A 14,674-nucleotide genomic window follows, 5' to 3' on the forward strand; every position below is an offset into this window, starting at 1 on the left:
ATGACACTCATCGGTGGAGCCGAGGAAGCAACCTGTTTATATATCTCAGGTGAGAGCTGGGTGTGATACTTATAATCCCAGTTACTTGGGAGGCTGAGGCTTGAGCCCAAGAATTCGAATCCAGCCTGGGCAACATAGTGACACTCCCATTTTAAAACAAAAAAACAAACCAAATAGATCCTAGGTGATTCCAATGTGAGCCATGGCTGAGAACCATTGTTTTACGAAAACATCATCTCGCTTTTAAGCATTGACACCTGCCCCATTAGCCAATGGCTCACATTTAATAAACGTTACCAAGTCCAGTGACCTGGTGTCCTCCCTTGAAGGATATCTGCACTGGGAGCAGAGGTGTATCTTACTGGCTAGTGCCCACCTGGCTGGCTCTCTGACTCTAGGACTCTGGCTTCTGCCCTTCAGGCCTCTGTTTCCTGCCTGCAGTTCACTTCAGTGGATGTCCTCTCTGGACCAGGTGCCCAGGTAGACCTATAGTATTTGCCTATTTTTTTCCAACCCAGCTCTATACTATTAAGTGATCTGATTGGTTGCCTAGCCCCCTGTCATGTGACCAGCACCCAATGAAAACAAGGCTTTGGTCTCTTGGGCTGTTTAGTTTGTATACTGAACTTTCTCAAGCCATCCTACTTCCCACTGTGTTTCCAGACCTGTTTCTAATCAAAGCTTTTGGTCTCTTGCCTCATTCTCGACCACAGTCTCCAACTGACCTCTTGTATCTGACAGCTCATATTGCTTCTTTGGCCCAGCTGTTGGCTCCAAATGAGACTGCACTTCATGCATCTATCACAGGAGTTTCCTATTCCCTCTCTGGTACCAGAACTTTCTATCCCAACCAGGACCCCTCTCTGGTGCTAGCTGGGTAAGCCTCCGCTTAAGAAAGAGAATAGAGCAATTTCTCTGTGCCTCAGCTAACCTTCCTGGTCTCACCTAAATGTGCAGTTTGGCCGTGATAACTCTCCCTTGGCTGGTCTTACCCTCTGACCTGGCCTGGCCAGCCTTGTATTTCCGTTCGTTGGATACCACAAGGAATCGTGCATCCGGCTGAAGCCACTGTATCAGGTTTCTGTGTGCTTCCGAGGGGCTGGTGTCTGCCCTACATTCCATTCTACTGACCATGTGGTGCATTCTCAGTGCAGGCGGCTAGATGAAGTGCGTATCAGAAAATACAGCTGCTCACCCCTCAGAACTCCAAGTGCCCTCTCTGTCATCCATCTCCCCTGGCTCAGGCTTGCCCCTTCCTGGCCTGGACCACAGCTTTGATCCAGGGTTTATCTTTATTTCTATTCATGGTTTATATCTGTCCCTAGCCTCAAACCCATGTCATAGATCCCTCCAACGGGATGGAAAGCCACATTCCTGGCATCAGGTTCATAACATCTGTTGTTTTGCCCGCCTGGCCTTTCCACTCCCTTCTCCTAATAACGACGCCCAACTTTTGCTTGGGAAAACCAATACTCACCTCCAATCAGAAAATAACGCAGATCCAGCATACATGTCAAGGGTCCCTCCCTTGACTAAGGCATAGGCAGAAGTCCCAAACTAAATCATTCCAGTATTTGTTCTCTAATCTGAGTGGAGTAGAGCAGGAAAAGTTTTAAAATGGCTGAAAATCATCAAACTTACTTATCTTGAAGGGTAATGCTTATTTGTTTCTACTATGTAGAGTCTCTCTCTGGACCCATTAGTTCCTGTTGTTTTCTAGATTTATCCTTTCATTGTACATTTTCTTCAATCCCGAGGCTTGTTTATTTACTTATTTGTTTTCTCCTAGTACCAAGAGCTGGTTCCATTGTTTGTGACCAGTACATGTAACTAGTTTACAGCCAACCCTTTATCTTTAAAGTGATAATAAAATACTAAGAAGTATTTTACAGAATTATTTTGTAAGTGTGACTTATTTCAAAGGATCTCTTTGGGGTTCCACAGATTTTGTCTATTACCTGTATAATCCTAGCTAAGGTAATTGCTTAACATCTCTGAGCTCAGTTTCCTCATTCGTAAAACACAGCAAGCCAGTGATCTCCATCTCATGGAGACTCAGGGCAGGTTAGGTAAGAAAACATTAACCACTGCCTGCTCAGAGCCTGGCACATCACAGGCTAACAAACGTTTCTTGAATGAGGCATTTGTGTATTATTTCCCAGGTCCGTTTTGCTCTCCCAAAATGCTTTCTTAAAATCATGTAGTGGGCAGATCATGTAAAACTGTCCTTGGGATTTAATCATAGAAAATTCTCCTGACAAAGTACATTTTGGAGTATTTGGTCCAGGAACATAGCCAGTGATTTGGCAAGCATAACTCTCCAGCAAAAACAACGTTGTACAAAAGAACCTCTCATGCCTTTGGCTTCTCTGCTTTGGTTTGCTCTAACTTCTGCAGATGGTCAAGCTCAACCTAATAGAGACTGGGATCTAAATTCTAAATCCACTGTCTTCCTAAGGAGGAAATGAAGTTACAAGGGAGGCAAAGTGTGCAGCTTACCCATTGGCATGGTGTCAACAGAAGGAAAAAACGTTTCGGCTCTCTTACTCCCCTACCCCTCAACACTTGAGGAATTATGCCAAATTGAAGAATAAACTCCCTGGATAAAGAATAGAGAATCTCGCCTCATTTCAGACAAACCTTCAGCATATGAAGAATATGAGAAGCACACGAAGAGGTAGCAGCTGTGAATGGTGAGTGCTTAGAATGTAGATGGTAGTCCCATACAGCAAAAGCCGCAGTTACTGAGTCTGACCGAGGCTTTTTATCCCTCGCCCCACTTATCCCCTCTCCATTTCTGCAAATGGGTGTATTTTGTATCTGTGTGTAACTGGAACATACTGAAACAAGAAACAATAATAAATTTACATTGTGTGGATACTAAATTTTTAGTTCCAGCTTATGCCCAAGTCTTTAAAACTTAAAATAATCGAGATAGTTTTCATTTTTTAAAGAGCCAAGTCCAGCTATATTTGATGAAATTTTTAAAAGAAATTTAAATCAGTAATGGTATAATTATTGTCCAAATTGACTATAAATATTGATATGTGAAGTAAGGCACCTGAAGAGTGTTTGGCTCATGAAGGCACTTAATATTTTTTGGATGAATGAATGAATGAAAAATAAATACCTGTGTGAGAAAATTAAGTCACTTATTCACTTTTACGTTACAACTACGAAACACAAAGTTGGAAGAAGCCAGGAATACTAGTTCTACCCTGATATTTTAAAGAGGAGGAACTGAGGCCAAAAGGAAGTCACTTGATTAAGGCACAGGCTGGTGGCAGTTCTGGAATGTTTTTTGCTTTCCTAAAAGTTGTTATTCCAGACTTCTTCCCACAAGTGGAATTTTAATGTACACACGATTGGTTTACTGAATTAATAGTTTTTTCACCCTAAGTATGCCCTGATTTTAGCATTCTTTAAATCATTCATATAACATGTGTTTGTTGCATGGTTACCCTGGGCCAGGCACTATTCTAGGCAGGAAACAAAACAGATCAAGATCCTGCATTAGGGTGTATATTCTAGTGAGAGAAGGGAAGGCAATAAAACAAAAAAAAAGTCAATATATAAAATCTCAGTTGGTAACAAGTGCTCAAATAAAGCATGACACAAATGATGGGGATCCATCTCTAGGTATGTACCCAAGAGAAATAACATGTGACCACATAAAAACTTGCTCACAAATGTCTTTAACAGCATTATTCACAATAGCCAAAAAGTGAAAACAACTCAGATGTTCACCTACTGATAAGTAGAGGAGTAAGATATGGTATATCCATATGGAATATTCCCTGCCAAGAAGCAGCAATGAAGTACTGATACATGCCACAACATGGATGCATCTTAAAAACATTACGGTAAGTGAAAGAAGCCAGTCACAAAGGACCGTATACTATATAATTTCATGCATATGAAAAGTCCAGAATAGGCAAATATACAGAGACTGAAAGTAGATTAGTGGTTGGCTAGGATTGGGGATCTGAGTAATTGGTGTGTCAGAGGGTGATGATCAAAGGGTGCAGAGTTTCTTTTTGGGGTGATGAAAATGTTCTACAATTGATAGTGGTGATGGATGCGCAACTCTGATAATACTAAAAGTCGTTGAATTGTATACTTTGAATGAGCGAACTGTATGGTATGTGAACTGTGGGAGTGGGCTGCTGCTGTTTTATGAATATCATCAAGAAAGGTCTCACTGACAAAGTGACTTTTGAGCAGTGAGTGCAAGGAACGGAGGAAGTAAGCCAGTGGGCACCTGGGGGAATAGCATTCCAGGCACAGGAGACAGCAAATGCAAAGACCCAGTGGCAAATACAAGATTGAGATGCTGGAGGAGCAGTGAGAGGGTCACATGTCTGTAGAGACACCAACGGAGAGGTGGAAGAAGAAGTTAGTCCGTCAGGTGGGTGGGTATGTGTTGGTGGGGCTTGTAGACCACTGAAGGACAGTAGCAGCCTTTCTCTGAGTGAGATGGGCATTCACTGGAGACTTTTGAGCAGAGGCATGGCATGATTTTTGTGCAAATCCCTCCACTGCCCTTATAATAGATTGGAAAGTTAACTGGTTTCACAACAGCATGCAAAGGACATTTGGCCTTACTCTAGGCCTAAAGTTCAGAAAATAAATAGAATCAGGGCAGGGGTCTCCCTCACGCAGGCCTGCTGACAGCATTGCCCTGTCATTACCGTCAGAACCAGAGGGAGGCCAGGGAGGAGCCTGGATCTCTGAGACTAGATTTGGTCTAGTCTTCATCTGGTCTTGGCAAGTTTTGTAAAAACTTTCTTCATGAGAGGAGACAGCCATCAGATTAACCAGTAATTGTATTTGACAGTAAGAATGCCAGGCCATAAAAGGACTATCTGATAGAATTGCAAGGTTCCAAGAGCAGTGATGGAGGCACAGTGGAAGCTGACTCTGAATCCCCACCTAAAGCAAAGGACAGGCAGAGAGAAGATAAGTTACTGAGTTCATGAACTTTAAAGTGCATTTATCTATCCTCAGCTTCTCTCTGTGTACAGTGCTTTTTTCCCCCCCAAGAGATACTACAGAATCGATGGGAGTGAAAAGGGGAGGTGAGAGGAAGGAAGGAACAAAGTTTATTTACTTTAATAATGACTTATAATTGCCTTATTGTTTCCGTGGGTGAAGTTTAAGGAATAGATATTTCTCCCTCTAAGATGTATTCTGCTTGGCTAACTTCACTATTGGCAACTTGCATTTACTTAAGTAAAAGAAATGATAGGGCCACGTATAAGATATTTTGACAGATTGCCTAATGGTCTGGTTACAGAGAACTATGTTGGAGGAGGTGAGAAATGCCATCTTGAGTCCAATAGTTCTCAGTATCTCAGAGGGCATTCAACAGGAAAACAGGAAGTGCTGGTTGAATGGATGTATTTATAGAGAGCTGGTAATATACTTTTTCTGGACTCCTAAGAATGAGCCATCCAAAATGCAACAAATAAAATTGTATGCACTCTATGAAAAGATCTGGATAATTAAGATGAATAACCTATTGTAGGAAGAGTTCTCCTTTAAACACTCAAGGAGTTTAACTGGCTTATCATTTTTCAAGGAATTGAGACAAGTTTGGGGAAAGAAGATCCCGAGGTTGGTTTTATCAGGGCATCCAGGGCAACAATGACCAAACTGAATAGACTAGGTGTGTGGGAGGCTCTTGGAGCAGGCTAAAGAGGTGTGTCATTGCAGAATTAGGATATGAGGTGAGTTTAGGGACTAAGGTTGTTTGGAGTGGGGAGTGGTCTGATCAAGGGATCAACTTCTTTTTTCTTCCCGTCTTTGACCATACACTGCCATTAACTCTCTATCCTCTGTTCTTTCTTGTCCCTTTCCTCTCAATGCCATTTTCTCTATGTGTGTACTGTTATACTGAACTGAAGCCTATTTTTATTGAGGACTGGGTATTTACTGAAAAGAAGTATTATATTTCTATGTATATTTTTCATTTATTCTTCTGCAGTTTGCCTGGGAAAGAAAACTCAAACAAGAAACAGTAAGCTCTATGCTTACTTTTAAAAGTGGTCAACTGAAAAAAAAAATTCTTTTACAAGTGGATTCCTTCTTTTTCAGGGATTGATGACTTTTGACAGGGGCAAAAAATCCTTCCCCACTCACTGCAAATCTACACACAAGTGCTCAAAAAGATTCCTTCGGTCAGGAAGAAAAGTGGTGAATTTGAAAGGGAGGAAGGCTATCCTATTTATGTTATTTAATAGATAGAAATTGATTTTCAATAAGAAAGCAAGCAACTACAGACAGTGATGTTCAGCTCTCACGAGAAATGGCTGCTCTATTTTAGGGTTCTTGCCGAAGCTGGAGCAGGTGCTGGCTTTTTTTCCTTCTTTTTTAATCACTCATAGCTCTCAGGGGTTTAACTGGCCAGAAGGAGGCTGACACTCAATGGAGTTATGCTCAAATGGGCTGCTGTTCAGGCAGCACAATGCTGCAACGAGCTCAATGCTCTGATACAACTTTCAAAGCCCTTCTGAAATAGTTGGCTCAGTGGACTCCCACTCACATTATAATTAGAATCGCACCTGCTACGTCCAGCATGTGTTAGGTTTCTGAAAATACTAAAGAAGGAAGATAACAAAAATATTCATACTGATGTCCTTAAAGGGATTGTAGTTCTAGGACTTTGCGGGTGTGGGTGAGAGCAGAAGGGGATAGGAATAGTCATTTGCCTTTGCTTCTAAAGTATTCTAGTTAATGCTAGTCTGTAGGAATCCTTTGAGGCAAATTGTGGTAAAATGTTTTTTTCCCACCTACTTATTTTATTTTTACTTTTATTAGAATCATTATTTTTATTTATTTTGTGGTTTTATATATATATATGTATATACTTTAAATTCTGGGGTACATATGCAGCTCGTGCAGGATTGTTACATAGGTATACACATGCCATAGTGATTTGCTGCATCCATCCCCCAGTCATCTACATTAGGTATTTCTCCTGATGTTATCCCTCCCCAATCCCCCCACCCCCTGCTATCTCTCCCCTAGCCCCCCTGCCCCCTCAACAGGCCCCAGTGTGTGATGTTCCCCTCCCTGTGTCCAGGTGTTCTCATTGTTCAATACCCACTTATGAGTGAGAACATGCCCACCTACTTATTTTATAGTTTTCAATAGAGAAAGAGAGAGAAAGAAAGAGAGAAAGAGAGAAAGAAAGGAAGGAAGGAAATTTATTTCTTACAATTCAGGAGGCTGCTAAGTCCAAGGCCAAAGGATCCACATCTGGTCAGAGCCTTCTTCCTGCATCGTAGCATGGTGGAGGGCATCACACTGCAAGAGGACAAGAGCATGCCAGCTCAACCCTACCCTGATGACCTTACCTCCCAAAGGCCCTCACTACCTCCAAATATACTAACATATGAAATTTGGGGGACACATTCAAGTCACAACAGAGAGTAAAGCCAACAAAAGGAAAAGAGGGCTGAGAGAGAAAGAGGAGTCCAGATCCTGATCACATCAGGTGAACACCTGGATCCAGCTATGCCAACTGCTATACCCTTTGATTTTACAGTTTAATGTACTGACTTCCTATTACGCTTAGGCAGTTTGAACTGAATGTCTTATCACTTGCAAGTAAGAGTCCCGATTAGACTTTGTAATTTCATTTAAGTATTTCATGAACACATGTTGAGCATCTACTGTATTTCAGGGCAATACTAGGAAGTGCTGAGGATACACATTTGAATGAGATAATTTTTCTTTATAAATCAAAAATTTGAAAACTTCACATTTTATTAGCACCTGACACATTCGTGCTTTCTCTCTCCACCTCTCCCACACTCTGTCTCTCTCTCTCACACACACACACTCTTATTTTTTTTTCTCTGAAACATTTGAGAGTAAGTTGAAAAGATTGACTAGAATTAGGACAGTCTCACTATCAAATTCAGAAAATTTAACATTGATCTAATATTATCTATTATATAGCCTTTATTCAAACTTAACTACTATACTAATATTGAATATAGCAATGTTTAGGCCAGATGCAGTGGCTCATGCCTGTAAGCCTAACACTTTGGGAGGCTGAGGCAGGCTGATAGATCCCTTGAGCACAGGAGTATGAGACCAGCCTGGGCCACATGGCAAAACCCCATCTCTAAAAAAAATACACACAAAAAAAATTAGCAGGTTGTGGTGGTATGCACCTGTAGTCTCAGCTACCTGGGAGGCAGAGGTGGGAGGATCACTTGAGCCCCAGAGACTGAGGCTGCAGGGAGCTGTGATTGTACCACTGTACTCCAGCTTGGGTGACAGAGCTGGGGAAAAAAAAAAAGAAAATAGCAATTTTTAATTTCTTTAATCTACAATTTAATCCAGAATCGCACATTATATTTCATTATTATGTTTCTTTAGTGTCCTTTAATGTGCAATGATTTATTAGCCCTCATTTTGAAAGAGTGCTTGCCTATTGTCTTATAGAATGTTGACTGGTAGAATGTAGAAACTAAGATCTGGGCACCTGAGGTTAGTCTGAGTGCCTTCTTGTGATTTGATTATGAGTATGTATTCTTGGCAAGAATGCAATGTAAATGTTGTGTGTCTCCTTTAGTGCATCATAGCAGGAATAATCTGCTGTCAGTTCATCCCATCATGGGTGATGTTAATTTTAATCACTTGACTGAGGTAGTATCTATCGGACTTAGGTAAAAGTACCATTTTCCCCTTTGTAATTAATAAGTAATATGAGAAGATGCTTTAAGTCTGTATAAGTATCTTGTTCCTCAATAAATTATCACCCAATAATTTTGGGATCCACTGATGGTTTTTGCCTAAATCAATTAATAACACAGCAGTTGAAAAATAGTAATATTGAAAACTCTATTGTTCCTTATACATTTTTTCAGTTGGCTTTCTACTGTAAATAAAAGCTTTCTCTTTTCCTATTCTTTTTTAATGTTTGTTTTTAGTATAAGTGTGGACTCATGGAATCTTTTCTTTTCACTTTTGAAATAAATTCAAACTTAAAAGGTGCAAAAATAGAACAAAGAGCTTCCCCATCCTCTGAACCATCTGACGAAGAGTTGCTGACATAATGTCTAATATCCCTGAATAATTTAGAATATTCTTCCAAACAAGGACTTTCTCCTACATAACTGCGATACAACCATTTATCAGGAAGTTAATATTGATAATTACTATCATCTAATCCACAGGCCCCATTCATTTCTCCAATTGTTCCATTAATGTCCTTTATTGCAAATGTATCCAATCCAGGAATACATGTTGCATTTAGTTGCCATATTTATTTATCTTTCTTTGGCTTTTATGACTTTGACTCTCTTAAAGGTCAGTTATTTTGCAGGATGTCCCTCAGTTTGCCTTTGCCTTATGCTTCCTTGTGATTAGATTCATGACTTTCATTTTGGTAGGGTATCACGGAAGCGAGGCTATGTGTTCTCAGTGTATCCTATGACGTGGTGTGCGAGTTTAGTTTATCTGACATGCTGATGTTAACCTTCATTATTTGATTAAAGTGCTCTCTGCCTCATGTTACTGCTTACTCACTTTCTCTTTATACTCAGTATTTTGTGGAGAGTTATTTTGAGACCATGTAAGTATCCTGTTTCTCATCATTCACCCACTAATTTTATCATTTGATACTTTTAGTTAAATTTCTTATTACTATGATGATTGCCACATAGTGATTTTTCCAATTTTATCATTGTGTTTACTTTTATCAATCGACTTTCTTTTTTTTTTTTTTTTTCGAGATGGAGTCTTACTCTGTTGCCCATGCTGGAGTGCAGTGGCGTGATCTTGGCTCACTGCAACCTGTGCCACTGGGGTCAAGCAATTCTTGTGCCTCAGCCTCTTGAGCAGCTGGGATTACAGGCATGCACCACCATGCTGGCTAATTTTTGTATTTTTAGTAGAGATGGGGTTTCACCACGTTGGCCAGGCTGGTCTCGAACTGACCTCAGGTGATCTACCTGCCTCGGCCTCCCAGCGTACTGGGATTATAGGGATGAGCCACTGCACCTGGCCTCAATCGGCTTTCCAATGTAAAGAAAAGTTTTCCTATCTATCATCTATCTACCTATTTACTTATTCATTTGTTTGTATCAGTATGGGCTTATGAATTCCCATTTCATTTAATATGTTATAATCTGTTACTAATGATTTTTTTTTTTTAATTTTTTGAGACAGGGCCTCACTCTTGTCACCCAGGCTGGAGTGCAGCAGCATGATCATAGCTCACTGCAGCCTCAACCTCCCCAGGCTTAGGTGAACCTCCTACCTCAGCCTCCCAAGTAGTTGGGACTACAAGCATGCATCACCACACACTGCTAATTTTTTGTGTTCTTTGGAGAGCCAAGGATTTGCCATATTGCCCAGGCTGGATGATATTTATTTTGATGCTCAAATTGTTCCTTATTTGCACAGTGGGAATCCCTTCAGAGACCTTTTGACAGTTCCTCATCATTTTTGGGGCACTCCTTTGCACAAGATATTCATTCTGTATTCCCTGGCCCAGTGCTAGAATCAGCTATTTTTTTTTTTTCTAAGAAGCACTGATTCCTATTAATGGGAAGTGGAATTTAGAAACCAAGATCTGAGCACTAAGTATGGATATTGCTACTGGGTTGTGGCTGCTTTTAAACACTTTTGGCCAATAAAGAGAGGAAATCTATACCCACATATTTAAAATCATGACTTTATAGTGATTCCAGCACAGGGTTCTTCATATCTAGCCCCCATTTCATATTTGCCTATGAAATGCAATAGCAAAGTCTCTGGTTCAGCAAAAGCTCTAGTTTCCAAATATTTCAGTATAAATTGAGTCATTGACTCTATCCTACAATATCCAGAAAGTACTTCCAGAATTCCTATCATTGCACTGCCAATAACAAAACTACCAAGCAAAGTTCAAGATGTATTTGCAGTTCTTTCTGTCATTAGACTGTTTGCTTATATGTGTACCGTCCTTTTTTTCCCCGTGTGTTTATATCATTCATTTGATATACAGCTCAATTCATGTTGTTTGTGTTCAATTTTAGTTTTTCTACCAACTTTGTTAATTTTTTTTGAATTTATAAAAACACTAACATGTTTCCAAAAGTCAAAACTATACAAAAAAGTTTAGTCAGAGAAGTGACACTACCTCTCCTCCCCTTCCACCCTTTGCACACTCTCCCTCTGTAGCGGACAGAGTCTTGCTCTGTAGTCCAGACTGAAGTGAAGTGGCATGATCTCGGCTCGCTGCAACCTCCACCTCCTGACTGTAACCTCCGCCTCCTGGGTTCAAGCAATCCTCTTGCCTCAGCCTCCAAAATAGCTGGGATTACAGGCGTCCACCACCATGTGTGGCTAATTTTCGTATTTTTAGTAGAGATGGAGTTTTGCCACGTTGGCCAGGCTGGTCTCAAGCTCCTGACTTCAAATGATCCATCTGCCTCAGATTATAGGCATGAACCACTGTGCCCAGCCTTATCATTAATTTCTGATTTATCCTTTCTGTGATTCTTTTTGTGAGAATTAGCTGATGTATGCACATTTTAATATGCCCCCCTTTTCAAACATAAATTATAAAGTATACTCTTTCGCACCTTGCCTTTTTTGGTTAACTTTATATGGCAAAAACCACATCTTGCAGAATTAAAGAGCTTGTTCTAATTTTCTTAAATAACGGCTTTATTAAGATAATAATTCACATGCCATAAAATTGATCCATTTAAAGTATTCAATGGTTTTTAGTGTATTCACAGAGTTGTGTGACCATCACTACAATCAATTTTATAACATTTTCCTCACCCCCAAAAGAAATCTGTACCCATTAGCAGTTACTCACCATTTCCCCCCAATTCCAGCAGCCCTGGGGAGCCAGCAACCTACTTTGTGTCTGTAGATGTGCCTATTCTGGACACTACTTATATGTGGAATCAAATAATATGTCATCTTTTGCCCCTGTCTTCTTTCATTTAGCATAATTTCAAGGATCATCCATGTTGTAACACATATCAGTACTTCATTTTTTTAAATTGCTGAATAATATGCCATTGTATAGATACAACACATTTTATTGCTTCATCCGACAGTTTCCCACTTTTTGTCTCTTATGAGTGATACTACTATGAACATGCATGTATAAGTTTTTGTGTGGATGTGCAGTTTTAATTATCTTGGGTATTTATCTGTGTTGTAGGACTTTCTCCTTAGTTCAGCTAAAAGCTGGGTTCTTGTCATGCGACCATCAAAGATTAGCCTCACAGACACTTTGAAGGGTGAGAAAGGGAGTGCTTATCGGATGAAAAGGAAAAAAAGGGGGGGAAACAGAGACTCTCAGCAAAGCAAAGATCCTAGTAGTTGGATTTCTGACTCACAGACTGAATCCCAGATACCTCCCTGGAACAGGAGAGGCCAGGCTCCTCCCGCCTGCAAACGTGCAAACTTCCTGAGGCTCCACCCCCAGTGCTCACTCCTCCCAGTGCACAGGACAGTTGGAGGTTCTCCAGTGACCCCTTTATACTTGGCTGTCTCATTTGGATTGGAATTGCTGGATCATGTGGTAACTCTATGATTAATCTTTTAAGGAACTGAAAGGCTGTTTTCCACAGCTGTGGCACCAGTTTATTGTCCCACTAGCAATGTACGAGGGTGCTGAATTCTCATCATCCCCATCAACACTTGTTATTATCTGACATTTTGATTATAGCCATCTTAGTGGATGTAAAGTGATACCTCATGGTGGATTTCATTTTCATTTCGCTGATGCCTGATAATTCCTTTTTCTCTTTTACTGCAGCACAGTACTTCTTTGTGTGGATGCACCAAAATGAATAAGGCAATTCTTGCAGTCTTTTGTCCTCTGGAAAGGCTCACTGACCAGTGCAAGAGGCAGATTCTTAAACTAGTAATTAGAACACATCACTGGAAAAATTATTGAGGTAAGAACAGGACACTCCAGAAGGAGAAAAGAAGAAGAAATTCATCCTAACTGGGAGGTGAAAGGTTTTAAAGAGAGGTGAGTCTGAAAGGATAACTTGGAGGCCGGGAGAAGAGCCTTTGCCAGGCAGAGATGCTTCAAAGAGCTTGTGTGCTTAGAGACTCAGCTCTCCTCCCCTATATTCACTGTGCTTAGGACATCACATGTGGGCTACTTATGACAGTGAACCTTTACAACAGTACCTGTGGACTACTTGTAAAAGTTAATCTTTTTTTTTTTTTTTCTATACAGCTAATTTTCATTCTTCCTAGCAATACAGGCAGTCAGGGAGAAGGACTGGTAGGGATGTTAAATTTTCTGTGGTCACATTGGTCTGTCAATAAATGAACGGTGTAATAAAACAAAACACTGAGTGCCATAATATGTCTAAATTATAATTAAATACTTTGCAATCCATGCCAAGTCCTTCCCTTTGTGGGTATAAATACATAATGATAATCTAGATTTATTTTGCTGGCATCTGACCATAATGAAATCAACCTGGATCGTTCTCATGTCCTTAATCCACTTCTAAATTCCTGCTAGGTAAGTTACAAGTTGGCTGGCATGTCTATGAGAAGAGTAGAGTCTTGGTTTGTTCTAGGTTCGCATGTGGCTGGCTTGGCTGGGGGAACCCTGTACCCCAGTAGGTGGACTATTCCTATCTTTCTTCTCAAGGGTCTGTCTGGGTGCCAGGTCTGGACCATTCACAGCCAAGTTCATTCTATCACCATTCCAGGTGCCTGGTTATGACAGGAAGAATCAGGTTCCTGGTCTGATTTTCGAGCCTTGCTCCTTGGACAAGCTGTGGGCATTTGTCTGGTTTATTAATGGCCCTCTGCCATTAATAAATGGCACTCTGGGGATAGTTGTAGTAAGACATAAACTGAAAAGTTCTTCTGGCTCTTCTGGCTTCTTTGATCATCATCTGCTCATTTATTCAAAATTTCATTTTCAAATTCTGCAAGGATGATATCTGCTAATGCCTAGTGCTGACACTGGCCTCAACCAGGACATAGAATCCTCTTGTTCCCTTAGGTTCAACATGTCCTGACTTAGGTCCCTATAATGCTTTGATCAGAGTGTTCCACTCAAATTCACCTACAATAAAGGTGATCCCCAAAAGCCCAGAAACCAGTAATTAAAAAGGAACAAGAAACTGGGACTAGAGAAGTGTTTGGGACAGGAGACTTAACATTTCATTTGCCTGGACTATGCAGTTTTTTTTGTTGTTGTTAAACAAAGCATACATATTAATTAATGAAAAAGAAAAAATGAATTGACTCTGAATTTTTAGCCTGGAATCGAAGTCCTTTCTTCAGATAAGGTTAGCATCAAAGCCCCTCTGGTGGCTTTCTTCAGAGGCCAGCAGCAGGACTCTTCTCTGACTGTCATCACTGGCCTTTTCTCATACTTAACTCTAAGAGCTTCTTTTTTTTTTCCATGCAGATGTCAGAAAGGAAAAAAAAAAGTATAATAGAGGGCATCTGGAGGTGTGACTACTCACTGGGGGTGAGATCATGCAGTGAAGTGGCTGAGAACACAGAACATACGGGTTAGGCTGATGTGACAAGGGGGTCCTGACAAGCTACTTGTGGCTCAGCAAGACCTCAGAGAAGAGCATCCTTCCCCTTGGCCCTGAGTGGCCATTGCCTCTCCTTTCTTTAAAGCAGTAATAATCTCTAACACTTATTTGACATCCGGCATTGTGCT

The 14,674-nt window shown here is 40.6% G+C and overlaps 1 protein-coding gene across 1 annotated transcript in view; it reads right to left on the reverse strand.

The window, feature by feature from the left end:
• Positions 1–14,674, reverse strand: part of LOC135273998 (small ribosomal subunit protein eS6-like) — a 75,997-nt gene that overhangs the window by 39,070 nt on the left and 22,253 nt on the right. The window contains exon 5 of the mRNA XM_064374101.1: positions 1,478–1,586. Coding sequence (XP_064230171.1) covers positions 1,478–1,508 — 31 coding nt within the window. The 5' untranslated portion in view covers positions 1,509–1,586. The remainder of the gene's footprint in view (positions 1–1,477; positions 1,587–14,674) is intronic.

The sequence above is a fragment of the Aotus nancymaae genome, unplaced genomic scaffold (genome assembly GCF_030222135.1).
Source record: "Aotus nancymaae isolate 86718 unplaced genomic scaffold, 86718_ANA_hifiasm-v0.15.2.pri h1tg000010l, whole genome shotgun sequence".
Lineage (NCBI taxonomy): Eukaryota > Metazoa > Chordata > Mammalia > Primates > Aotidae > Aotus > Aotus nancymaae.